Source organism: Pongo pygmaeus, chromosome 3, assembly GCF_028885625.2.
Source record: "Pongo pygmaeus isolate AG05252 chromosome 3, NHGRI_mPonPyg2-v2.0_pri, whole genome shotgun sequence".
Lineage (NCBI taxonomy): Eukaryota > Metazoa > Chordata > Mammalia > Primates > Hominidae > Pongo > Pongo pygmaeus.
The window spans coordinates 6,257,857-6,282,500 of record NC_072376.2 but is presented as its reverse complement, the minus strand read 5'-3'; the positions used below and the strand labels follow the sequence as shown (position 1 = coordinate 6,282,500).

The 24,644-nt window shown below is 54.4% G+C and overlaps 1 protein-coding gene across 2 annotated transcripts in view; it reads left to right on the top strand.

Moving 5' to 3' along the window:
* Positions 1 to 24,644, top strand: part of MAN2B2 (mannosidase alpha class 2B member 2) — a 51,183-nt gene that overhangs the window by 10,712 nt on the left and 15,827 nt on the right. For both annotated transcript variants that reach the window (XM_054484747.2, XM_063663509.1), the window contains exons 6-13: positions 4,678 to 4,850; positions 6,719 to 6,834; positions 10,866 to 11,043; positions 12,210 to 12,408; positions 14,836 to 15,026; positions 15,910 to 16,066; positions 18,195 to 18,328; positions 22,642 to 22,916. In XM_054484747.2, the coding sequence (XP_054340722.2) occupies positions 4,678 to 4,850; positions 6,719 to 6,834; positions 10,866 to 11,043; positions 12,210 to 12,408; positions 14,836 to 15,026; positions 15,910 to 16,066; positions 18,195 to 18,328; positions 22,642 to 22,916 (1,423 nt within the window). The remainder of the gene's footprint in view (positions 1 to 4,677; positions 4,851 to 6,718; positions 6,835 to 10,865; positions 11,044 to 12,209; positions 12,409 to 14,835; positions 15,027 to 15,909; positions 16,067 to 18,194; positions 18,329 to 22,641; positions 22,917 to 24,644) is intronic.

The window sequence follows — 24,644 nt, the reverse complement described above, 5'->3', positions numbered from 1 at the left end:
CACTCAGGCTGGAGTGCAGTGGCACAATCTCGGCTCACCGCAATCTCTGCCTCGCGGGTTCAAGCAATTCTTATGCCTCAGCATCCTGGGTAGCTGGGAGTACAGGTGTGCACCACCATGCCCAGCTAATTTTCATATTTTTAGTAAAGACAGGGATTTCACCATGTTGGCCAGGCTGGTCTTGAACTCCTGACCTCAAGTGATCCACCCACCTTGGCCTCCCAAAATGCTAGGATTACAGACGTGAGCCACCAAGCCCAGCCCCCAGCAGTATTAAAAACACATTTAAATTGTCTCTCTTCAAACTTTTTTTTTTTTAAGACGGGGTCCACTGTGTTGCCCAGGCTGGTCTTGAACTCCTGACCTCAACATAATCGTAAAGCAAGCCCCTCCAGCTCAGGCTGTAGTGGCATTTAATCCCACCACCCCTTCACCCTCCACCACCTCCCACTACTTCACCCTCAGCCCCTGCAGCCTGGCCTCTGCCCTCCATGTGCTAGTGAGCTTGCTTGTGGCCTCGTCATTATACTGGTGAGGATACTGGTTCAGCAGCTTGAACAGAGACCAAGTGACTCCAACAAGAAGGAAGGTGTGTTTCTCTCCTGTGGAAGTCTGCAGTGCAGGCCACTCTGGTGATTGGGTGGCTCTGCTCCATGGAGTGACCCAGGGATCCAGGTTGCTTCCATCTTGATGCTCAGCCATCCCCCACAGTGTTGCCTGCCTGAGTTGCAATCTAGGCTGGCTCACCCCACTAAGTTGTCCTTCCAGCAGCTAGGGGATAATAGGGAATCGTGGAGCCAGGGCAGGAAGCTTCCTTGTAAAAGGTGACCTAGAACCTGCCCACATCACTCCTCACATTTCCATTGGCCAGAACTTAGTCACATGGCCTGCCTCAACTGCAGGGACTGCTGGGGAATAGTCTATTTTGCTCGCAATCCATTGGCCAAAGTGGTCAATGTGACCTCTACCAGTTGCAAAGGAGGCTGGGGAATGTGGTCTCTGGCTGGAAGTCCATTTGCCCTACTAAAACCAAGAAGGAGTGTGTGGTTCTGTTACTAAAAGGAAGAAGGATAGAATGTATATCAGGGGCCAATTAACAGTTTTGGTGATGAATCACCCTGAAGTCTCAGGAATGCTTTCTGCTGGACGGCCAGAAAACCTGAGTAAAGCTGTTACTGGTGGAAGGTATCCAAGTTACCAGCAGCTAATCCGTACAGGTCTGCAGCAACCTCAATTCTTGCCTCCTCAGAATAAAGAATTCGACTGAGGGGCATAAGGCAGAAAAAGAGACTGAGGCATGTTTCAGAGCAGAAGTGGAAGTTTATTTATAAAGGCTTTAAAATGAGAAAGAACGTATGCTTGGAAGAGTCCCAAGTGGGCACGTGAAGGTCAAGTGCTGTGTTGATCCTTGATCCTAGGACTTTATAGGCTGGTCCCCTTTCCCATGATTCTTCCCTTAGGCTGGGCTACCCACACACACAGTGCCCTCCTTACCCTTGGGAGGTGAGCACACGCAGTGTGTTTAGGAAGTTGCATGCATGCCCATCTGACACTTTCTTCCCTTTTTCAGTGGAGTGCCCCTGGAAGGTCAAACTCCGCCATTTTGTCTCTTAATGCACTTGCTCGGGAAGTCACGTCTCCTTGGCACCTGCATTCAGTTAACATGTTAGTGCAACAGGTGTGGACCATCAGGAAATGCCCTCTCCCTAGTGCCGGCTGCCAATTTCTCACTCTTAGAGAGGCAGTGTGATAATTGCCAAACCATCACCCAACATTCCTAGTGGGTGGGGGGAAGAGCCCTCCCCTGCCCCACTCATGCTTGTCTAACTACCTGTAACAAAGTGACTTGAGTCTTAAGAACATTTACTGTTTACTTAACAAGATGGGGATAGTTTGGGACTGGTTCTGCCGTACCTTGATATCTGTGATTCTCATGTCCTCACCCTTGTGGTCACAATATGGCTGCCATAGCTCCAGGCATCATGTTACCAGACACCACTTCAAGGCAGTAAAAGGAAGAGAGGGGGCTTTCTATACCCGTAGTCTATTCTGTTGGATAAACTTAGACACACTAAAATGTTAGCATTTATTTGAACAAACAGTGATTCCTGAATCAGGAAGTACTAGACTGTGAGCAGTTCATGGCTCCACTAAGGGAATATGAGGGGGAAACGTCTATAAGGTGCTCCTGAAAGCAAGACAAATAAAACATTTGCCTACAGTGAACAGTCCCTAGTTAGATGTTGGTTGGCAGTTTCCCATGGGTCAAGCTTAAGTTCTCTTTTCCTGTTTACACTGAGTTGGATTTGGGTTTGCTGACGGAGGAACTCGAGGCCCGGAGCTGGCTCAGCCTGATGGCCTCCCAGTTCATTACTTAACAATGCCCCTCCAGCTGCCAGACAGAGAGAACCAATATGTGACAGGAGGGAGTGAGCGTGCCACATTTGGCCTAGATCAACTGTGATTCATCCCTTGAGGCCGGGCATGGTGCCCCCTGAACAGAGGGAAGGTTCTGCGAGTGAAAAAGGAGTGCTGACTTGGCAGCCATCAGCCTGCCCCCACTGGCTGCCCTGTCTGGTGCGAGGCCGTACCCTCCAGAGCTCCTGGATCCTCTCAGTGTGGTGCTGTTGCCCACTCCCTCCTTCATCCTGCAGCTGGCACTCCCCCTGTGCTCCCCCCACCCTCTGGCTGCTCCTTCTCCATCCTCTCTGCTTACGCATGCACAGCCTCCACCCACACTCCTAGTCCATGCACCCCCCGATCCCCTCTCACCTACGCTGTGCACCTGACGCAAGCCCCACTCCTCACCTCCCACAGTCATCCCCTTCCCTATCTTGCTTGGCCTTGCTCATAGGTCTGACTACTGCTTGGTCCCAGCATCTCAGGCCTCATCTGAGGCTCAGCCAGGGTCCCTAGGACTGTGAGTTCATCAGTGAAAGGCAGTTTGACTGTAGATCAGTTATGAGAGTTCTCTGAGGCGTTGTTCACGAATCTTAAAGTGCAGATTATAACACCCATCTCTCAAGGTGTTAGAAAGATTATACCTGGGGGAAGGACTTGGGGAATGTTAATCAATGCCTTATACAAGTCTGGGGTTTTCTTTATCCCTGCAGCACTGAACCCAATATCTGGTTCACTATGGTGACTCTTAAGTAATAAATGAATAAATAAATGGTTGGGTGATTCTGGCATGGAGTCCTTTGTATTCATGATCTATTTCCATGTAGCAAATTGCCCCCAAACTTCTGAGAACAAACATTTCATATCTACAGCTCCTGTGGGTGAAGAGCTCAGGAGTGGCTTAGCCAAGGGGTTCTGGCTCAGGACCTCTTGAGAAGTTGCCATCTGGAAGTCAGGTGGGGTGGTGTCATATGAAGGCTGGGCTGGGGCTGGAGGGTCTGCTCCAGGCTGGCTCCCACGGCTGTGAGAGGAGGCCTCAGTTCCTCTCCATGTGACTGCTCATGGCACAGCAGCTGGTCCCCCAGAGCAGTGACCCAGGAGAGCAGGCGAGAGTGGCCACAGTAGAAGCTGTGTGCCCTTCACCTTCTCTCGTCAGGGGTACACAGGCACTTCTGCCTCACTGTTTGTTAGAAGTGAGTCACTGAGTCTGGCCACCCTCTAGGCCCTAAGCCTCACCTCTTGAAGAAGCAGCAATAATTTATGGACGTCTTTTCTTGTGTATGTGGTGTTTTTTTTTTTTTTTTTTGAGACAGTCTCACTCTGTCACCCAGGCTGAAGTGCAGTGGCAGGATCATGGCTCACTGCAGCGTCAACCTCCTGAGCTCAAGTGATCCTCCCACCTCCGCCTCCCAAGTACCTGGGACTACAGGCATGTGCCACCACCACGCCTGGCTAATTTTTTTAATTTTGTGTGCATGTGTAGAGATGGGGGTCTCACTATATTGCCCAGGCTGGTCTCAAACTCCTGGGCTCAAGCGATCCTCCCACCTCAGCCTCCCAAAGTGCCAGGATTACAGGCGTGAGCCACACTGCTGGCCTTGGACATCTTTTGAACCACCACACACTTAGGTTTGAAGTTCACCTTTAACCTTTTATCGTTGGTGATGTCCAAGACCTCCATAGCATCATCAAAATCAGTGCTCTATCCAAGTTCACACAAAAATCCTCACCCCTGCATGTGCTGTAACACGCAGGAGCCTTAAGGACATTACGTAGAGTGAAATACGCCAGTCACAGAAGGACTGATGCTGTGTGATTCCACTGATATCTAGAGTCACAGAAGGACTGATGCTGTGTGATTCCACTGATATCTAGAGTCATCAAATTCATGGAGTCAGGGAGTAGAATGGGGGTGCTAGGGGCTGGGGGACGGGCATGGGGAGTTAGTGTTTAATGAGGACAAGAGCTTCAATTTGGGAAGAGGAGAACGTTCTGGAAAGGGATGGTGGTGGTGGTTGTACAACAGTGTGAATGTAGTAACACTACTCAACTATATACTTACAAATTATTAAGGTGGTAAATTGTATGTTATATGTACTTCACCATGATTAAAAGTTAGTAATTGACACCCTCACCTCCGCAGTTGTGCATGACCCTGCCTGGCCCAGTAGCTGGCACTGCAACCCACTGGATGGGCAGGGTCCCCTGAGGTGAGGACGGGGCCGGGAGGCACAGGCCCACCCTCCAGGCACCAGCAGGGTGTTGCTGTCTTTGCAGAAGGACACGGGTTTCTCTATGAAACATTTGGGATCCGGCCACAGTTCTCCTGGCATGTTGACCCGTTTGGCGCCTCTGCCACAACCCCCACCCTATTTGCGCTGGCGGGCTTCAATGCCCACCTCAGCTCCCGGATCGACTACGACCTGAAGGCAGCCATGCAGGAGGCCCGGGTGAGTGGTGTGCCACGTCTGCTGCCGCCCAGCGACGGCTCCTCCCTTCCTTCCTTGGATCAGAGCATGGTAGAAAGCTGCTGCTCTATGCCGGAGTGTTCGGAAATTCTTGGCAGCTGCATAGACCATGGGGCTGTCCCCTAACCTTTGCTCTTGTCGCCTCCTCCACCAGGAGGGCCTCCCTCCCTGTACGCCCAGCTTCTCACAGAGCTGCAGGCACAGCTTGGCTGCCTCCCGCTTCCAGACCCCTATCCCCATCAGCTGGGCCTGAGGCGGGGCTGATTCCTTCTGTGGGCCCCCCACAGGGCCTAGAGCAGAATGGCACTCAGTAACCAGGGTTGACAACTAGAGGAATGGCAGGGCGTGTTCAGCTGGGAGAACAGTTACCAGAGATGCTGTGATTCTTCAGGTGTGTGGGCAACTATTACAAGACTTAAGTAGCAACAACAACCATGGTAGATGCTGCCTTCGATTGTGCCCTTGGGAGTGCCAGGCCTGGTACCAGGCCCTCCTCATCCTTCATTTCTTTTTCTTTTCTTTTGTTTTTTGTTTTTTGGGTTTTTTTGGGTTTTTTGGGTTTTTTTGGTTTTTGTTTTTTTTTTTTGAGACAGGGTCTTGCTCTGTCACCCAGGCTGCAATGCATTGGCACAATCTCGGCTCACTGTAAACTCTGCCTTCCGGGTTCAAGTGATTCTTGTGCCTCAGCCTCTCAAGTAGCTGGGATTACAGGTGAGCGCCACCACACCCAGCTAAATTTTGTGTGTGTTTTTTGTAGAGGCGGGGTTTCACCATGTTGGCCAGGCTGGTCTCGAACTCCTGTCCTCAAGCGATCCGCCCACCCCTAGCCTCCCAAAGTGCTGGTATTACAGGCGGGAGCCACTGGTGCCCAGCTTCATCCTGCATTTCTTTTAACCCTCACAGCAACCTTATGGGATGGTGTCATCATTTGCTGGGGCTGCCATAACAAAGGACCACAGACTGGTGACTTAAGCAATAGAAACATATTGTCCCATGGTTCTGGAAGCTGGAAGTCCAGGGTCCAGGTGTCAGCAGGGCCATGCTCTGTCTGAAGGTGCCAGGGAAGGGGCTGCTCCAGGCCTCTCTCCTTGGCTTGTGGGTGTCCCGCTTCTCTCAGTGCCCCTGTATTATCTTCCCTGGGTACATGTCTGTGTCTCAATTTTCCCTTTTTCTGAGGACACCCATCCTATTGCATTAGGGCCCACCCTAATGACCTCATTTTAACTTGATTACTTCTGTAAAGACCCCATTTCCAGTGGGCACAGTGGCTCATGCCTGTAATCCCAGCCCTTTGGGAGGCTGAGGCGGGCAGATCACATGAGATCAAGAGTTCGAAACCAGCCTGGCCAACATGGCGAAACCCCATCTCTACTAAAAATACAAAAATTAGCCAGGCATGGTAGCAGGTGCCTGAAATCCCAGCTACTCGGGAGGCTGAGGCAGGACAATCACTTGAACCCAGGAGGTGAAGGTTTCAGTGAGCCGAGATTGCACCACTGCACTCTAGCCTGGGCGACAGAAAAAATAAAAAATAAATAAACTGCATACTTGGTGAGAAGTAATGAGCTTCCTGCACCTGGGGGCATTCAAGCAGAGTTAGAAGGTGCTAATTCTACAGGCTTTGGCAGAGAAAAGCCTGCATTGAGGAGTAGGTGGGGTGAATGAGCATGCCTTCCAGAGGGCAAATCCTACAACCAGTCTTAGACAGGAAATGGCAGGGGAGATCTCATCCTTGAACCACTGAGGGAGGGCCAAGGTGAGGGCAGGCAGGAGACACCCAGATGGGGCTGAGGGAATTGGAGCTGGGGCAGCCACATGGCCCCTCCAGCCTCACTCTTCTCGGTTTGCAGGGGCTGCAGTTCGTGTGGCGAGGGTCCCCATCCCTCTCAGAGCAGGAGGAAATCTTCACGCACATCATGGACCAGTACAGCTACTGCACCCCGTCCCACATCCCTTTCTCCAACAGGTACGTGCCCTTCCGCAGTGCTTTTGGGATCTCAGACAGCAGGGTCTGCCCAGCCCCTGCAGCTGTTCTGCAGTTTTGTTTTTGTTTGTTTTAAGACAAGAGCTTCTGCTCTGTTGCCCAGGCTGGAGTGCAGTGGCGCAATCTTGGCTCACTGCAACCTCCGCTTCCTGGGTTCAAGCGATTCTTCTGCCTTAGCCTCCTGAGTAGCTGGGATTACAGGCGCCCACCACCACGTGCAGCTAATTTTTGTCTTTTTAGTAGAGATGGAGTTTCACCATGTTATCTAGGCTGGCCTCAAACTCCTGACCTGAGATGTTCCACCTGCCTTGGCCTCCCAAAGTGCTGGGATTATAGGCATGAGCCGCCGTGCCCAGCCCTATTCTGCAGTTTTTGACAAGAGCTCCTTAAGCATTTCCGCACATGGTGTCCCATTCTTCAGCCTCCCCAGCAGAGTGGGTGGGGTTATCAACCCCAGTTTACAGATGTGGAAACTGAGGTTCAGAGAGGGTAAGTGACCAGATCAGGGTCACCCAGCTGGTAAGTAGGGGAGGCAGAGTTTGACTCCAGTTCTGTGTGACTCTGAATTGCTTCTTGTTATGAGTCCCTGTCCCAACAGAGGATTGTTTAAAGGATGAGGTCTTGGCTGGGTGCGGTGCCTCATGCCTGTAATCCCAGCACTTTGGGAGGCTGAGGCAGGACAATCACTTGAGTCCAGGAGTTCAAAACCAGCCTGGGCTTCAGAGTGGGACCTTATCTCTACAAAAACTTAAAAATTAGCTGGGTGCATGCAGTCCTAGATACTTAGGAGGCTGAGGCAGAAGGGTCGCCTGAATCCAGGAGTTGGAGGTTACAGTGAGCTATGATGGTGCCACTGCACTCCAGCCTGGGCAACAGAGTGAGACCCTGTCTCTATTTAAAATTAAAAAAAAATAGGCCGGGCACAGTAGCTCATGCCTGTAATCCCAGCACTTTGGGAAGCCAAGGCAGGTGGATCACTTCAGGTAAGGAAGTTGAAACCAGCCTGGCCAACATAGCAAAACCCCGTCTCTACTGAAAATACAAAAAAAAAAAAAAAAATTAGCTGGGCATTGTGGTGCATCCCTGTAATCCCAACTACTTGGGAGGCTGAGGCAGGAGAATCACTTGAACCCGGGAGGCAGAGGTTGCAATAAGCCAATATTGCACCACTGCACTCCAGCCTGGGCCACAGAGCAAGACTCTGTCTCAATCAATCAATCAATCAATCGATGATGAGGTCTTTACATCAGTGTTCCCAAGAACCTCCTTCCTGGCCATGACAGGTCCCCTTCTGCTCTGGCCTCATCTGTCCTTATCTGCCAGGTGAGGAAGTTGAATGTGCTGACTTCCAGGAGCCATCCATCGGCACCCCATCCTGTCCACAGTCCTCCAGGGCACTGTCCAGTGTCTCTCTAACACCCTCCACGCTCACCTACCCTCAACCCCAGTGACCTCCCTCCCTCTATCCCGCCTGGGCCTGGAGAGCGAGCTGGGTTCCAGGCTGCAGGTGCAGGGATAGGGGTACTGTGGATGTAAGGGGAAGGCCCCCAGACATGGATGTTTCCCCAGCCGTTCCTGACGTGGCCTGGCTTTGTTGTTGGGGCTTTAGCACAAGGGTTTGTCCCCACCCACCCTTTCCCCTCCACATCCTTGTCCCTATCAGGGATCACAATGAAGAAGGCCGGAGGAGGCCAGGCGCGGTAGCTCACACCTGTAATCCCAGCACTTTGGGAGGCCGAGGCAGGTGGGTCACTTGAGGTTAGGAGTTTGAGACCAGCCTGGCCAACCTGGTAAAACTCTGTCTCTACTCAAAATATAGAAATTAGCCAGGCATGGCAGCGTTGCCTGTAATCTCAGCTACCTGGGAGGCTGAGGCAGGAGAATCACTTGAACCCGCAAGATGGAGGTTGCAGTAAGCCAAGATCATGACTACACTCCAGCCTGGGTGACAGAATGAGACTCTATCTTAAAAAAAAAAAAAAAAAAAAAAAAAAAAAAGGCTGGAGGAGTGGGAGAGGGAAGGGGCCTGGAGAGCCTCGGGAATAAATCGCTCCTCATCCTTGTCTTACGGAGCTGCCTCTTGTCCAATCACCTCCTGTTCACCCCGTGGTGAGGGAGGGGTCCTCACCCTAAATGGTAGATGGTTGAATACACACCACCCTACCCAGCACAGGTGACATCCACAGCAGTTTCTGTTTATCACATACAATCACAGCTCACACTGCGCTCGCCAAGGCCCCATGGGGGTGCACCGTGGAGCGGACTGAACACTCAGGGGCAGCTGTGTAGCAGCAAGGGGGCGGGTGCCCTCCGACTCCTGCAGAGGACGTGAGTGGCTCATTTGAATAATTTCACCAGCTTGCAGGGAGGTGGAAATTGTTGGGTGGAGGATCAGGTGGGATGCAGCTGGTCCGACTGATAGTGGAAGAGCTAGACAAGAGGACTTTTCTGCTGGTGGGGGCTATCAGGCGACAGCAGGGGACTCCTAGACCCCTGGGAGCATCAAGGCCCAGATGTCAAGAAGCACGTGGGATTTTAGCCTCGCTGTATACCTTATTCCCCAGAAGGCTTTGGGTGAAGACTCAGTGGGGACCAGGAGTGTGGAGCCATGGACCAGGACCCCCTGGGGGCAGAGAGGGTAGGCAGTGAACCCACATTCACGTTCCTGGCTCGCTGTTCTGAGCACTCACCATGAGCCAGGCCCTGTTCCAAGCATTCTCCCTGTGACACCTCACAGACCCTCGCAGCGGCCCCCTGACGGAGATGCTGTGAGTGCCCCATCTTACAGAAGGAGAAACTGAGGCACGGCAGCCCACCCCAGGTCCCACAGCTGGCAGAAGTGGTGGAGCCAGCGTTGGATTCAGGCCACCAGCTCTGCAGCCTCCACATGGTGGCAGTAGCCAGCCTTGGTCTCTGTGCAGTCAGACGGCCCTGGGTTCAAATCCGCACTCTGCCCTGGCCAGGTGCTTAGCCTCTCTTGGAAGAGGAAAGACAACAGGCAAGGCCAAGTGGGTGAAGAACGCTGGCCAGGATTCATTAGCGGTCACTGCCATTTGTCAGCCCTCCTCTGTGCCCAGCACTGTTTCTAGGTCCTTTCCATAAATGACTTTCATTTAATCCTCACAACAACCCGCTCCACATTCTACCAGGGAAACTAAAGCTTGGTGAGGCTAGAGGTGGCAGTGCTGATGGCTGATGATTGTGATCCCAATGCTTTGGGAGGCCGAGGTGGGAGGATTACTTGAGCCCAGGAATTTGACACCAGCCTGAGCCTCAGAGCAAGACCTCGTCTCTACATAAAATTCAAACACAAGTCGAGCATGGTGGTAGTCCCAGCTCCTGGGGAGGCTGAGGCGATGGCTTGAGCCCGGGAGTTCGAGGCTACAGTGAGCCGTGATCATATCACTGCACTCCAGCCTGGGCAACAGAGCGAGACCCTGTCTGTAAAAGAAACAGAGGTGGGAATGCTGGAAGGGGCTGCCCAGGTTGGAGAGCTCCAGACAAGGGTTCCATGGCTGCTACCCCAAGGCTGCACAGTGTGAGCAAGGAAGGCACTTAACTGGGGGTTCTCCACACCCCCAGCCTAAGGCAAATGGAGAAAGATGTTAAATACTGAGCCTGTCTTTATTTAAAACTCTGACATTTTGTTCCTCATGGGTTTTTTGCATTAATTTTCATTTTTTAAAGTACTGCATTAAAATAACATTTATCTCAACTACTAAGATTTGAGGCACCCCCATAAATTTTGTGCCCTAGGTCAGGGCCTCACTTGCCTCACCGGGGCCCCGGCCTCTTTGGGGTCCTGAGACCCGGGGTCTGATGGGTGAGAAGTTGGCCTGCGTGAACGAGCAAACAAATCTGTGGCCCACCGTCAGTCATGGGGTGGGAGAATTCAGGCTCAGGGTGAAATGATGTGCCAAGGTCCCAAGGCTGGGAGAACGTGGCACTTGGGTGTGAGCCCTGGCTGTCCACAGAGTTCGTGTCTTCTCCCCTAACCTTCTGCCCTCGCACAGGTCAGGATTTTACTGGAATGGAGTGGCCATCTTCCCCAAGCCTCCCCCAGATGGGGTGTACCCCAACATGAGTGAGCCCGTCACCCCAGCCAACATCAACCTCTATGCCGAGGCCCTGGTGGCCAACGTGAAGCAGAGGGCCGCCTGGTTCCGGACACCCCACGTCCTCTGGCCCTGGGTAAGGCAGAGTCCCAGGCGCTGTGCCCTCAACACAGCCCAAGGAGCACTGTGCAAGCCCTGGGCCCTGCACCCAAGGCCACCCTACCCAGACCCAGCTAGGCGGCCATGCTCAGCCCAGTGGCTCCATCCTCCTTCCCTGCAGACCCCTGGGCCTCTCCCACTCTACCAGCCCCTCCCCCACCTGGAAAAGCACCCTCACCCACACTGGCCTCTCCAGCTCCCATTCAGCTCTCCTCCCTGCCTGGGCCGGAAGCCTGGCTCCCTGCTCGGGCACTGCGTGCCTTAGAGTCCGCTGAGCTTCAGTTGCCTCCGCTGTAAAATGGGGATGGTGGCAGCAGGCTTCACAGGCTTGGTGAGAGGTGAAGCGTTCCCAGGAAGCCAGTGCCCGGCACGTCGTGGCCATCATCACAGCTAACCTTTAGTGAGCACCTGCTGTGTGCTGGGCACTGCCCCACGGGATATATTTGTCTCAGCCATCTAATTTACACCACTGGGCCTAGGAAGCAGGCTGGTAGCCATTTCACAGCTGAGGAACCCAAGGCCCAGAGAGGTTAAGGAATTTTCCTGAGGCCACAGAGTTCCTGAGCAGGGTGGCTAGGAAGGGGTGGAATTTGTGTTCAGACCCAGCCAGCGGGCCCCAGAGCCTGCCTTCTTCATCCATGACTGTCCTTGTGAAGGCAAGCTTAAGGTCAGCAACTCAGTCATGGTTATTAGTGCTGTTATTAATCATTATATTAATTATAATGATTTGGATAAGTAGTAACACTGATGGGCCTTAAGAGATGCCCAGGGCCGGGCGCTGTGGCTCACACCTATAATCCCAGCACTTTGGGAGGGCAAGGCAGGCAGATCACCTGAGGTCAGGAGTTCGGGACCAGCCTGGCCAACATGGTAAAATCCTGTCTGTACTAAAAAATATAAAAATTAGCCAGGTGTGGTGGCGCATGCAGCCCCAGGGAGGCTGAGGCAGGAGAATCGCTTGAACCCGGGAGGCGGAGGTTGCATGAGCCGAGATCAAGCCACTGCCATGGGAGCCGGTTTGGGGCCCCTGTTGGCCGCCTTGGAGACTGGGAGGGCAGCTGGTGGAGGGCGGTGATCAGCCCACCCCCACTGGGCGAGTGCCCTGCTCCCACGGCACAGGGTGTTGCTCCCATGTCCCTGCAGGGATGTGACAAGCAGTTCTTCAATGCCTCGGTGCAGTTTGCCAACATGGACCCGCTGCTGGACCACATCAACAGCCATGCTGCCAAGCTCGGTGTCTCGGTGCAGTACGCCACGCTGGGCGACTACTTCCGTGCCCTGCACACTCTCAATATCACCTGGCGTGTCCGTGACCACCACGACTTCCTGCCCTATTCCACAGGTACAGGCTTCCAGGGGCTGGGGTGGTAGTTTGGTGGCAGGGAGGGTATAGTCCATGTACCCTCTGCCCACTTCAGTGTCTGCTCAGCACTGCTCTCCAAGCCCTGGAGGGGTTCCAGGCAGGTTCTGTGTGGGGCGCAGGGGCAGAGACTGGCCCCCTCTGCTCACTCCACCTGGACATCCTGGCCGCCACATGTACCACCTGATTCCCACAGGTTTCAGCCTCTCACCATTGCCCACACATGCAGTTTCCTGCCTCTGGCCTTTGCACAGGCGGTGCCTCCTGCTGAGAGCGGCCTCCGCCACCTTCTCTTCCTGCATGAGTTCCACATAAACCTCTTCTACGAGCCCTTTCCTGATGCTGAGGCTGACTCAGGCTTCCTTTCACTGCACAGTCATTACTGGGCACCTCCTGTGCATCATGCCTGTGTCCTTAGGCCAGAACTGGGCTGGCTACCAGCAGAGCATCACAGCCTGAGAGCTAAGAGGGCTGGCTGTGAGTGAGCCTGTATTCCCTGGCCATGTGCAAGTCATGAAACCACCCTGTCTCCAAAGGGGGATATTTGTGGTGCCTTGTCCATAGATAAGGTTGCTATGAAAATTCAATGAGAGGAAGTGCTCTCAGCCTCCTGCCCAGCACAGAGGCAGGGCTCAGCAGATGTCCTAGTCCTCTGGGTGCTGCTGTAACAGAATACCACAGAATGGGTCATTGATAAGGAAACGAAGTTTCTTTGGCTCACAGGTGTAGAGGCTGGGACGTCCAAGGTGGAGGGCTGGTGTCTAGAGAGGGCCTTCTTGCTGCATCACCCATGGCTGAAGGCTGAGTGCAAAAGAACAGCCAGACAAGGGGGTTGAACTTGCTTTTCTAACAATCCCAGTCCCATGACAATGACATTAATCTGTTCACAAGGGCAGAGCCTTCATGGCCTAATCTCCTCTTAAGTATCCCACCTCTTAATACAGTCACAATGGCAATTAAATTTTAACATGGGTTTTGGAGGGGCATTCAAACCATAACATTTCCCTTCCAAAGAGATGCCACAGATGGACTCCAGCTGCAGGGCTCATTCTGGCCTGGGCACTGTCTTGACTCACCCATGACCTGGGTTAGTCCTGCCTCTCCGGGCCCCAGCCTCTGGGTCTGCATGGTGACCAGTGGGGCTGCATAGTCCCTGGCCCCTGCTGTTGACACCACGTTGGAGGCAGGTGGGGCTACACACACGGGTTGGGGGATGTCCATGGATGTGGGTGTGGTTGTAGTCAAGGCAGGAGGAGATATGTTAATGTGGGCATGGCTAATGGTGTGAGGTGGGTGGGGTAGTGACTGTGGGTGTGGCTACATCTAGCGGGTAGGGATACACCCGAGTCAAGTTGGGTGTGGCTCTGTCCAGGTGGGTGTGGTATCCAGGTGGGCGTGGTGTCCAGGCGGGTGTGGTATCCGGGTGGGCGTGGTGTCCGGGTGGGCGTGGTATCCGGGTGGGCGTGGTGTCCGGATGGGCGTGGTATCCGGGTGGGCGTGGTATCCAGGCAGGCATGGTATCGTGATGACCGCTGAGGCTGTGGAGCCCCTGCCAGACTGAATGGAATCGGGCCTCACCACCCACTCTCAACATGGCTGCAAAGCTGTGGAGGACCCCATCTGACCCACAGGCTGTGGCCTGTCCCCTGGGCCATGTGACCACCCCTCCCAGTCACTGTGGAGGACCAGTGGGGGAAGAACAGGGAATCAAGGCAAATCTGGGCACATCCCAAACGCCAAGGAGCAGGAAAGCAGAAGCAATAGGAAGCTCCCTTCTGAGACAGACAGCCACTCCCTGGGAGGGTTCAGCCTTCCTGCCTCCTGCATGGGCCCTGGGCATCCTCATCCTCTCTGCCTTGCATCAGGACAGTGGCTCCCTGGGGTCTCTGAGCCCTTGCTGCCCCCTACCATCCATCCTCCCTGGACGCCCAGAGAATCCCTGCTGAAACGCATGCCTGTCCTGGCCTCCCCATGCCCATGTCACACATGAAGGCCTCTGTGCAGTCTAGGCCCTTCTCAATGGGGTCCTGCCCAGCTGGCTCCTCCTCTTCCCCCCGGGTCTCCCAGGCCCCTTGCTCACACAGCTGTTCTGTGTTTCCTAGGCCCCCTGGGCTTGCCTCCGATCACGATCCTTCAGCACCCCACCCCACCTGCCCCAGTGCAGCCCGTCTCCCCCACGCTGCCCAAGGCCCGTCCAGGGTTTTCTGGGCAGTTCCTAGTCTGGCTATGGGAGGAGGCCTGAGTTGGGAGCCGTAAGCCCTGGGCTCACTGCCTGCCCGGCCTGCCTCCTTGGGTGACCCTGGCAGAGGCTGCCTCTGCAGCCCCAGCTTCTCAGCTCTTCCAGGGCTGGAGCTTAGCAGACTTCTGGGTCATGCCGTCTCAAGCTCACTGTCTTCCTTTGTCTCCCAGAACCATTCCAGGCCTGGACGGGCTTCTACACGTCCCGCAGCGCACTGAAGGGGCTGGCCCGGCGAGCCAGCGCCTTGTTGTATGCCGGGGAGTCCATGTTCACACACTACATGTGGCCAGCCCCCTGTGGGCATCTGGACCCCACCTGGGCCCTGCAGCAGCTCCAGCAGCTTCGCTGGGCCGTCTCCGAGGTAACACCACATTTAGCCCCAGTGGCAGGATTGGAACCTCCCATGCTGCGTACCTCCCCTCCCTTGTCCTAGCCAATCCTTCCAGTCCTGGGGCACTAGAGGCCCCACTTTACAGAGGTGAAACTGAGGTTCCCTTTGGTTACAAGGCCGGTGCATGGTGAACCCAGACCAAGGCTGAAACCACAGCCTGATCCATCCAGCTGGTGGCCTCGTTAAGCTTTGTAGCAGTTTAGCAAGAGGGATAAAGGACAGGGTGGAGTGGCATTTGTGTCGGACAGCCCTGCCTGCATCCAAATCTCGGCTTAGCTGTGTGACGTCAGGCACATGATTCCCACGCCCACCCGAGACCTAATTCCCTCCTGTACAATGAGAACAACGAGCTTGCCCAGGAGGACGGTGGGGCAATTGAATGTGCTGGTGTGCATAGCCTGCTTGGTGCAGTGGCTGCTGAAGAGCCAGTTCATGAGTTTCTGTCTCCACCCATTCCCTACTGTACTGATGGGAAAACAGACCCAAGACAGCCTGTAACTTGTCCTCAGTCACCTATCCAAAAAAGGGTCACACCAGCCATGACACTGTAACAGTTCCCCAAAAGGAACTGCTGGCAGAACATGTCATTGTGTTGTGGGAGAAATGAGGTGACTTTAGGGTCCATCAGAGTAGGGGGTCCAGAGATGGGGGACAATGAGTTCCCACAAGGGCAGGAAAAGTTGGGCGAGCTCCTCAGCTTCTCTTGGCCTCAGTTCCCCCTTCTGTAAAATGGCAAGGACTGCCCCCTTCTCCACTGGCACGTGGCAAGCCAGAATGAGAGCCAGCGCCTAGTAGGTGCCTCGCAGAGTCAGGTCCTGATAGTGTTCTTCCTCCCCTCTGGGGGTTGCTGCAGGTCCAGCACCATGATGCCATCACTGGGACTGAGTCCCCCAAGGTGAGAGATATGTACGTGATGCACCTGGCCTCGGGGATGCTAGGCGTGCGCAAGCTGATGGCCTCCATCATCCTAGACAAGCTCCAGCCCCAGGCACCCATGGCGGCCAGCTCCGGTGAGCCGGGCCCTGCAGGGAGGCTGTGGCCCCTTTATGAAGGGAGAGCCTGAGGGGGTCAAGGGAGGGGCTCAACGACCCCAGCTTCAGACTCTGAGTCCACATCACCCATGTCGCCCTTCCCCATGTTGAGAGCTCGGACAGGTGGCTTCAGTCCTCCCAGCCTCTGCTTGCTCAGCCATGCAATGAGGAAGGGTTGGTGATGTTACAAGAAGAGCCAGAAATAGCAGCTAACATGTTTTGAGCATTTACTAAGCTCAAAATACCCTTCATGCAGTATTGAATTTAATGCCTCACAAAATCTGTACAAAATAGGAATGGTTACTGTCCTCATTTTATAGCCGAGGAAACGGACTCAAGTTATATGCTAGCCCAGGGCAAGTCGGGTAGGAAGGAGCAGAGCAGGGATTGAACCTGAACTCGGTGCTGCCCAGCCTTGCAGAGAGTACGCCGGTGTCCTCAGGGACCCCGTCCCTTCCTGGCTCCCGGCACTCCCTCCCGAACTCCACTTGGCTGAGATCACAGCAGGGCAGCCGTGGGACCAGCCTCTTTGACTGTGAGTTTTCCCATGTGTAGAGTGACTGATCACATGCCAGTGTGCCTGGGACTGAGGGGTTTCCAAACTGGGAAGATCCTGGACAAATGAAGACACGTTGACGGCCCTCCACCCGCATGAGACTTTTCTATGCATAGGCCCCCAGGTCCCACCCACAGCCTGCACCTGATCATCTTGCACTTCCTTCTTGTTTTTTGTTTTTTGAGACAGGGTCTCGCTCTGTCACCTAGGCTTATTTTTTTTGGAGAGACAGGGTCTCGCCATGTTGCCAGGATGGTCTCTAACTCCTGGGTTCAAGTAGTCCTCTCACCTTGGTCTGTCAAAATGCTGGGATCTGGCCGGGCGCGGTGGCTCACACCTGTAATCCCAGCACTTTGGGAGGCCGAGGCGGGTGGATTTCGAGGTCAGGAGATTGAGGCCATCCTGGCTAACACGGTGAAACCCTGTCTCTACTAAAAATACAAAAAATGAGTCGGGTGTGGTGGCGGGCACCTGTAGTCCCAGCTACTCGGGAGGCTGAGGCAGGAGAATGGCGTGAACTCGGGAGGCAGAGCTTGCAGTGAGCCGAGATCGCGCCACTGCACTCTAGCGTGGGCGACAGAGCGAGACTCCGTCTCAAAAAAAAAAAAAAAGTGCTGGGATCACAGGCAACAGCCACCACACCTGGCTGCCTTGTACTTCTTGGTGTCCCAGCTCTGGCCTGCCCACTGCCCTAGCATCTAACATGCCCTTCCCCTCCCATCTCTGTCTGTGCGTAATCCCATCCAACCTGCAGGCTCTGGAAGGCCCCCTGGCCTCAGGAACACCAGCCAGGTGGAAGAGACAGTGGCAGATCTGGAGCTCTCAGCTGGGGTCTGGCTTCACTGCCAGGTGGGGCCTTTTGAGGAGCTGTCATTCCAATGAACACACAGGAGAGGCTTCCCCAAGCTGTGAATAGGTAGAGAAGACCAGGAAAGGTGTCCCTGTCAGAGGGAACAGCCCAGGCAGAGGCAGGGAGGCTGGAAGTGTGTGCTGGGTTCAGGGATCCAGGAGTTCTTAGGTGTGGCCAGAGCTCACACACATGGGCTGGTAGGATGCAACAGAAAGAGAGGCCAGGTCCTCATCACAGGGACCTAAAATGCCAGGCTAGGCAATGGACTTGACCCTCTGGGCTCTAGAGAATTCCCTGGTGGCTCACAGTGCCCAGCACTCAAAGCTTTGGAGCCAGGCCTTAGAAGCTGGGTCACCTTGAGCGGGTGGCTGTACTTCTCTGGACCTGTTTCCTCATCAGCAAAATGGGCTGACAGAGATGTGTGAGGAACGAATAGAACCTCAGTTCTCCAGGGCGACACGGACACCTTATGTTCCGAGCCCCTCCGCCTGCCCTGCCCTGGAAGCCAGACTGCAGAACGTAGCCCACGCTGTGTCTGTGGGAAACACCTGTTGGCCTGCCCCCTTCTCGGCTCCCCTGGGAGTTCTGGAGGGCTGCATCTCACCTGCCTCAGTTTCCCTCGTACTGAGGGGCACCCAGTAAGCACCCCATTCCAGAAGGTGAGTCACATGGCACAAGCAAAGCCTCTTCTCTGTGTGCAGGTGCAGGGCCTGCAGGACATTTTGCCTCCGTCTACAACCCACTGGCCTGGACGGTCACCACCATCGTCACCCTGACTGTTGGTTTCCCTGGAGTCCACGTCACAGATGAGGCGGGCCACCCAGTGCCCTCGCAGGTATAGACACCAAATCCTGCTGGAGGGGCCTTGGCTGCTTGCTGAACCTGCTCCGGGCCGGGCACATTGTCTCTTCTGACCCTGCAAGGGAGGCCTTATCGCCTTTGTTTTACAGAAGAGGAAACTGAGGCTCAGAGAAGCAAAGTGGTTTTTTTTTCCCAACACCACCCAATTCTCCACTTTTCTGACACCAACTGAGTGTCCTAAAATCAATTCATTCCTGAACTAAGTACCTGGAGTGAGCACAGACCCCACGAGTTAGGGGCCCAAAATCTCCCAAGACCCCTAATTTCAGATGCCAGCCACAAATGGGGTTCCTGGGCTACCACACTTGTGTCCTGCTGACTGAATTCTGGGGTTCCCATGATACACACACACAAGTTTGATAATTCATTAGAACAGCTCACAGAACTCAGGCAAGTGCCATACTTACCATGACAGTTTTGTTAGAAAGGGTACAACTGGCTGGGTGCGGTGGCTCACACCTGTAATCCCATCACTTTGGGAGGCCGAAGCGGGTGGATCACCCAAGGTCAGGAGTTTGAGACCATCCTGGCCAACATGGTGAAACCCCGTCTCTAACTAAAAGTACAAAAATTAGCCAGGCGTGGTGGCGCACACTGGTATAATAATTGGGAGGCTGAGGCGGGAGAATCGCTTTAACCTGGAAGGCGGAGGTTGCAGTGAGCTGAGATCGCGCCACTGCACTCTAGCCTGGGCAACAAGAGTGAGACTCCATCTCAAAAAAAAAAAAAAAGAAAGAAAGGGTACAACTCAGGGACAGCTGCAGGGAGCACTGGCGAGGTGGAAGCAGGGAGGGCCTAGCATCCCAGCCCTCTAACCCGGGCTCGCTTCCTTGGGAGCAGCCCCATCCTGAAGCCACCTATGGGCCTTGCCAGAAGGCACCTCAACAGCATAAGCTCAGATAAGGTTGGAAGGGGCTTGTTATGAACTTTAGAAAACACTCCTATCACTCAGGAAGTTCCAATGGTGTTAGGAGCTCTGTGGCAAGAGCTGCAGACAAAGACCAAATCTTTCTATGTTTACTGTACCACATAGAGTCCCTGAGGTCACACAGCTGGGAGGTGGCAAACTCCCAACCTCCAAACCTTTCTTGGTCAATCAAAGCCGTGGTTCGAGTGAAAGTGTGACAGCCTGCCCTTGTAGGAAGACATCACCCAGGGACACACAGCCATTGAGGGCAGTTGGATCTACCCAGCGGACTGATACTGGGCTTAGGGCATTCAACATGGCCAGAAGCCGAGGGCCATCTGTGTCATTATCGCTGTCATCCCCTCGTGTACTCGGAGGCCTGCTGAGACTAAGGGACTGGTCAAAGTCCCCCAGCGAGGGACAGGTGGAGCAGGCTCCACATTCAAGCCCCACCAGCTGTGAACTGAGCCTTTCTCTGCACCCAGGCCTGGCACTGTGCCCAGCACTAATGGGGTCACGCTATGGGAGATAAGGGCCTCATCTGTCGCAGCCTGCTTGGGCTGCCATGACAAAGTCTCATAGACTACATGGCTTAAATGACATACATTTATTTCTCACAGTTCTGGAGGCAGGAAGTCCAAGATCAAGGTGCCAGCCAGCATGGCCGGGTTCTGGTGAGGGCCTCTTCCTGGTTGCCATCTTCCTGTGTGTCCTCACATGGCACAAGAGGCCGAGGGAACTCTCTGAGGTCTTTTTTATGAGGGCACTAATCCCATTCTTGAGGGCCGCACCCTCCTGACCTAATCACCTCCCCAAGGCCCCACTCCTAAGTGATGACTTGGAATCCGGACGTCAGCCATTTGAGGGGACACAGACATTCAGTCCGGGGCATCACTCATGCCGAGTGGGAGTTAGGAGGTGGCATTAGCCTTTCAACTGTTGTGCCCTGCTTACACTTTTCAAAACAATTTTTAGTGTCAGTTTTCCTTTTTTATTTTTTTGAGACAAAGTCTCACCCTGTTATGCAGGCTGGAGTGCAGTGGCGCAATCACAGCTAACTGCAGCCTCGACCTCCCAGGCTCAAGTGATTCTCCCACCTCAGCCTCCCGCGTAGCTGGGACCACAGGTGCACACCACCACACATGGCTAATTTTTTTGTTTTTTGGTAGAGGCAGGGTCTATGTTGCCCAGGCTGGTCTCAAACTCCTGGCCTCAAGCAATCCTCCCACTTTGGCCTCCCAAAGAGCTGGAATAACAGGCCTGAGCCACCATACCAGGCCTGTTCACATTCCTGTTCGCTGGGCCCCCTTGTATGGGCTGATCCCTAGAAGGGCCTCACGTGTGGGAAGCTTTCCCTCACTCCCCTGACTTTGGGAATATTTGTGATCTAATATGAATTTCCACCCTGGCATGTGAGAAAGCCTTCAGGAATCTTAAAGGGGTGCTTTAATGGAGGTGCCGATGTTAAGGATGGGGCCGGACTGCCTCTCTCCACACCACCCAGACACCCCACGTGGGTCAGGCCAACTCCGGTTCCAGAGGGCGCCAGACACGCCACCCAGCTGACCCTTCTTGGGGAGGTGGAGGAGGGGCTGACATCACTCATTCACTCAGCAAAGCTCCCGAATGCCCATCCTGGGCCCAGCCCTGGGCTGGGTGCTGTGCCCCTGGACCTGATGAGGCCAGGCCCCATCCCAGGACACAGACGTGGATGGTGACGGTGTGGAGTAGTGACTCAGGAGCCAGGGGAGGGGCCCTCGGCTAGAACTGAGACCGAGGAGGAGTTTGTACAGCACAGGGAGAGGCGAGGGGAGGGTATAGGTCTGAGCAGACCCCCACACACACCCCTTCCCCACTCAGATGCAGCATCTATTAAGAGTAGATTCCCTCAACATACATTTCTGGAGCTCCTACTGTCTGTCAGCCCCTGTTCTAGGGTCTGGGCATGGTGTACTAACCAAACAGACACAAATCCCACTGCCTGGGGCATCTATTCCAGTAGGGGAGACAGGTGATAAGTAAAATAAGAAAGATATGGAATATGATAGGCGATGACCACCGTGAGGGGGACAGTCACTACAGCAAGTTGCAGGGGCTGGGGACACATTTTAAATAGGTGGGCCAGGCCGCATCAGTGCAGGATCAGGCAGACAGGGAACAGGTGTCTGCTGTACTTGGGATAAAGGCTGGGTTGGGAGGCATGTACACCATTACTGGGCTTGCTAATAGGGCCCCCCAAAAGGCCTCCCCACCGGGGCACAGGAACTGAGGGGGCACAGTGCCCCCCTCCAGCCTCCCTCCCCAAATCAGACACCTCGGAGGTGAGCAGAGGCGAGGAGGGTTAACCTGGAAAAGTCCCTCCACATGGGGATGAGAAGATCGGGGGATGGCCCCGCCCAGGAGAAGGTAGTCCAGGTGGAGGGTACAGCGTGGCACAGGCTCAGAGGCAGGAAAGGGCAGGAGTGTCAGGAAGGAAGGGTTGGTGATGCTGGAGCCCCAAGGGCCAGAGGACAGAGGAAGGTCACTGCAGGGAGGAGGCTGGGTCCCAGAGGAGGCTTCCTTCCCCGATTGCAGCAGACAAGAGTCTCGAAAAGCTCGCTCTGGTTGCTGCAGTGGATGGGTTTGTAGGCACAGGAGTGGATGTGGGGACAGCAGTGCAGATGCTGGGCAGTTACCTAGGGAGGGGCCACAGTAGCTGTGACCAGGCAGAGGCTACAGGGAAGGGAGATGAGAGGCCTCAAGAAGGCGGTGGGGGGCCGTGGTGGTGGGTGGGAGTGGCTGGAGGGTGAGGGATGGGGATGCCTGGGGGATGGGGAAGGGGAGTGACTGAGGGATGGGATGACTAGGGGGTAGGGGTGGAGAAAGCTGGACAGCAGGGAGCAGAAGGTGCAGGGTAGGTGCTGGAAGGGCCATCGTTGGATGGGGATGCTGGGGGGAGCAGGTGTGGGTGGGATGGGGTAGCTGGTGAGGTCAGCTGTGGACATCCAGGTGCAGGCATCAAGCAAGAAGCTGTATTTGTGCGTCTCAGGTTCCGGAAGAGGTCAGTGGATTTGGGTTTGCTTTTGGGAGTCATCACTTTGGTTGATGAAGGATGATTAAAGGAGCTGGGGGTGTTCAGGAGCTCCCAGTTCAGGAGCTGGGAGTAAGAGAAGCTTTGGGGACCCCAAGAACCAGCTATCTTCAGGTCGCTGAAGGGTTCTCCCAGGACTGATGTGGTTTGTGGGGGTCCAAGAGGAGAAAGCCAGAACTGGGGGCAGGGAGGAGAACTCGCCAGGGTCCGAGTGACGGAAAGACACTGCTGCCTCAGCAGGTAGTGAGCACCCCATTCCAGAAGATGTGTGAGCTGACAGTTAACAAGTCTCATCCTGCTGGCCTTGCAGATCCAGAACTCAACAGAGACCCCATCTGTGTATGACCTGCTTATTCTGACCACAATCCCAGGCCTCAGTTACCGACACTACAGCATCAGACCCACTGCAGGGGCCCAAGAGGGCACCCAGGAGCCAGCTGCCACTGTGGCCACCACCCTTCAATTTGGCCGCAGGCTGAGGAGACGCACCAGCCATGTGGGTAGGCACTTGGTGCCTGTGGCAAACGACTGCTACACTGTGCTGCTCGACCAGGATACCAACCTGATGCACAGCATCTGGGAGAGGTAAGGTGCAGCCATTGCTGTCTCTGAGGCACAGGCATGCCTGGAGCCTTGGCATGTCAGGCCCCTACCTGGATTCTCCATTTGCTCACTTGCCTTGGAGAAGAACAGATGGTGGTGAAACCCCTTCCTGCTATTGTGATCTTTAATTTTAGAAGTGTGAGCCTGGGCCAGTGCAGGAAAGGCTTTCTTATACTTTTTCATTCCAGGGCTGTTGATCCATAGAAAAAAATGAGCATTGAGGGACTCACTCTGGGAAAAAATAATTATTGTTATCCACTTTTTTTTTTAATTTAGAGAAACATAAAATCTCTATTCAGCAGTGTTACTGTCTTTAAAGCAGGACGGGACTTTCAAAATCATCTAGTCCCATCCACCCACCTGTCTACTTACCCATCTATTCACCCACCCAGTTATCTACCCACCCAGTTATCCATCCATCCATCCATCCATCCATCCATCCATCCATCCATCCATCCATTCATCCATCCACCCAATTATCCACCCACTCATCCATCCACCTACCCACTTACCCATCCATCCATACATCTACCTACCCACTCATTCATCATCCATCCATCTACCCACCCACCTACGTACCTACCCATTCATCCATCCATCCACTCACCCAACCACCCATTCATTCATTCATTCATTCATGTATTCATTCAGCAGCTATTTGTGGACATCAGAGTGGGCAGCTGACCTCCCAAGAAAGACCTCGTGGCTGGTTTGTCCTTCCTAGGCCACGTCTGGTGCAGTCTTCATCAGGCCCAGCTGCCTCTGCCAGAACACCCACCTTGTCTCCCGACGTGACCTCCTAACCGAGAGGAGTACATGGCAGAAAGTGAGGGGACAGGAAAGGGGAGAGGGGGGACAGAAGAAGAGGAGGGAGAGAAGAAGGGAGAGGGGCGTTTGTACTGAAGTGTGTATCGGGGAGCTCAGCTCGAGGTCACTGTCAGCAGCTCCCTGCCCACAGAGCTCCATGACTTCTCTGGGAATGGGGCCCCAATCAGGTCTGTACTCCTCTTCCCCCAGTGGCTCCTGAGGGAGAGCGGAGCAGGTGCAGGGGTGACAGCAGCCAGCATGGGTGGCTAGCAAGGGGGGAGTTGGGCAGAGGAGCTGTAGAAATGGGGGAAGCCCCAGCATGGTCCGAGCCTGCCAGGTTAGGCCAGGAAAGGCAGAATGTGCCCTGCCCCTTCCTCACTCAGGCCCCACACCCCTTCTGTACATGCCCCTTAAGGCAGCCCACGGACCCCACATGCCTAAGCCAGGGTCCCACCAGGCATTTCCAGCACTGGAGCTCAGGCCGTCCTGTCCCGTTCGTGGCCCTGTCTGTCTCTCTTGCTTTTAAACTCCAGTGAGGACAAAGGAGTTCTTATTAGGCTCCCAAAACCCCACCAGGGGTAAGCCTTGCAAAACCAGTGCCTGTCACCTGAGCAGAAAGGAGGAGCTGTTGGTATTCAGAGTAGGGGCCATCTGGAGATGACACCTGGGGCCAGGCCTCAGGCCTCGAAGGGCATAGGGGAGGTTGTTCCATAGGAAGGAGACTGCCTGTGCAGAGGCCTGGGGTGGGAAGCCAAGGGTGTAGACATCAACCCCAGGGCAGTGTGGGTTGAAGGGAGCGCTTTTGTTCCTTATGTAACAGCTTGACTGAGATGCACTTCACATACCACACAATTCACCCATTTAAAGTGGGCAATTCAGTGGTTTCTGGTACATTCACAGAGT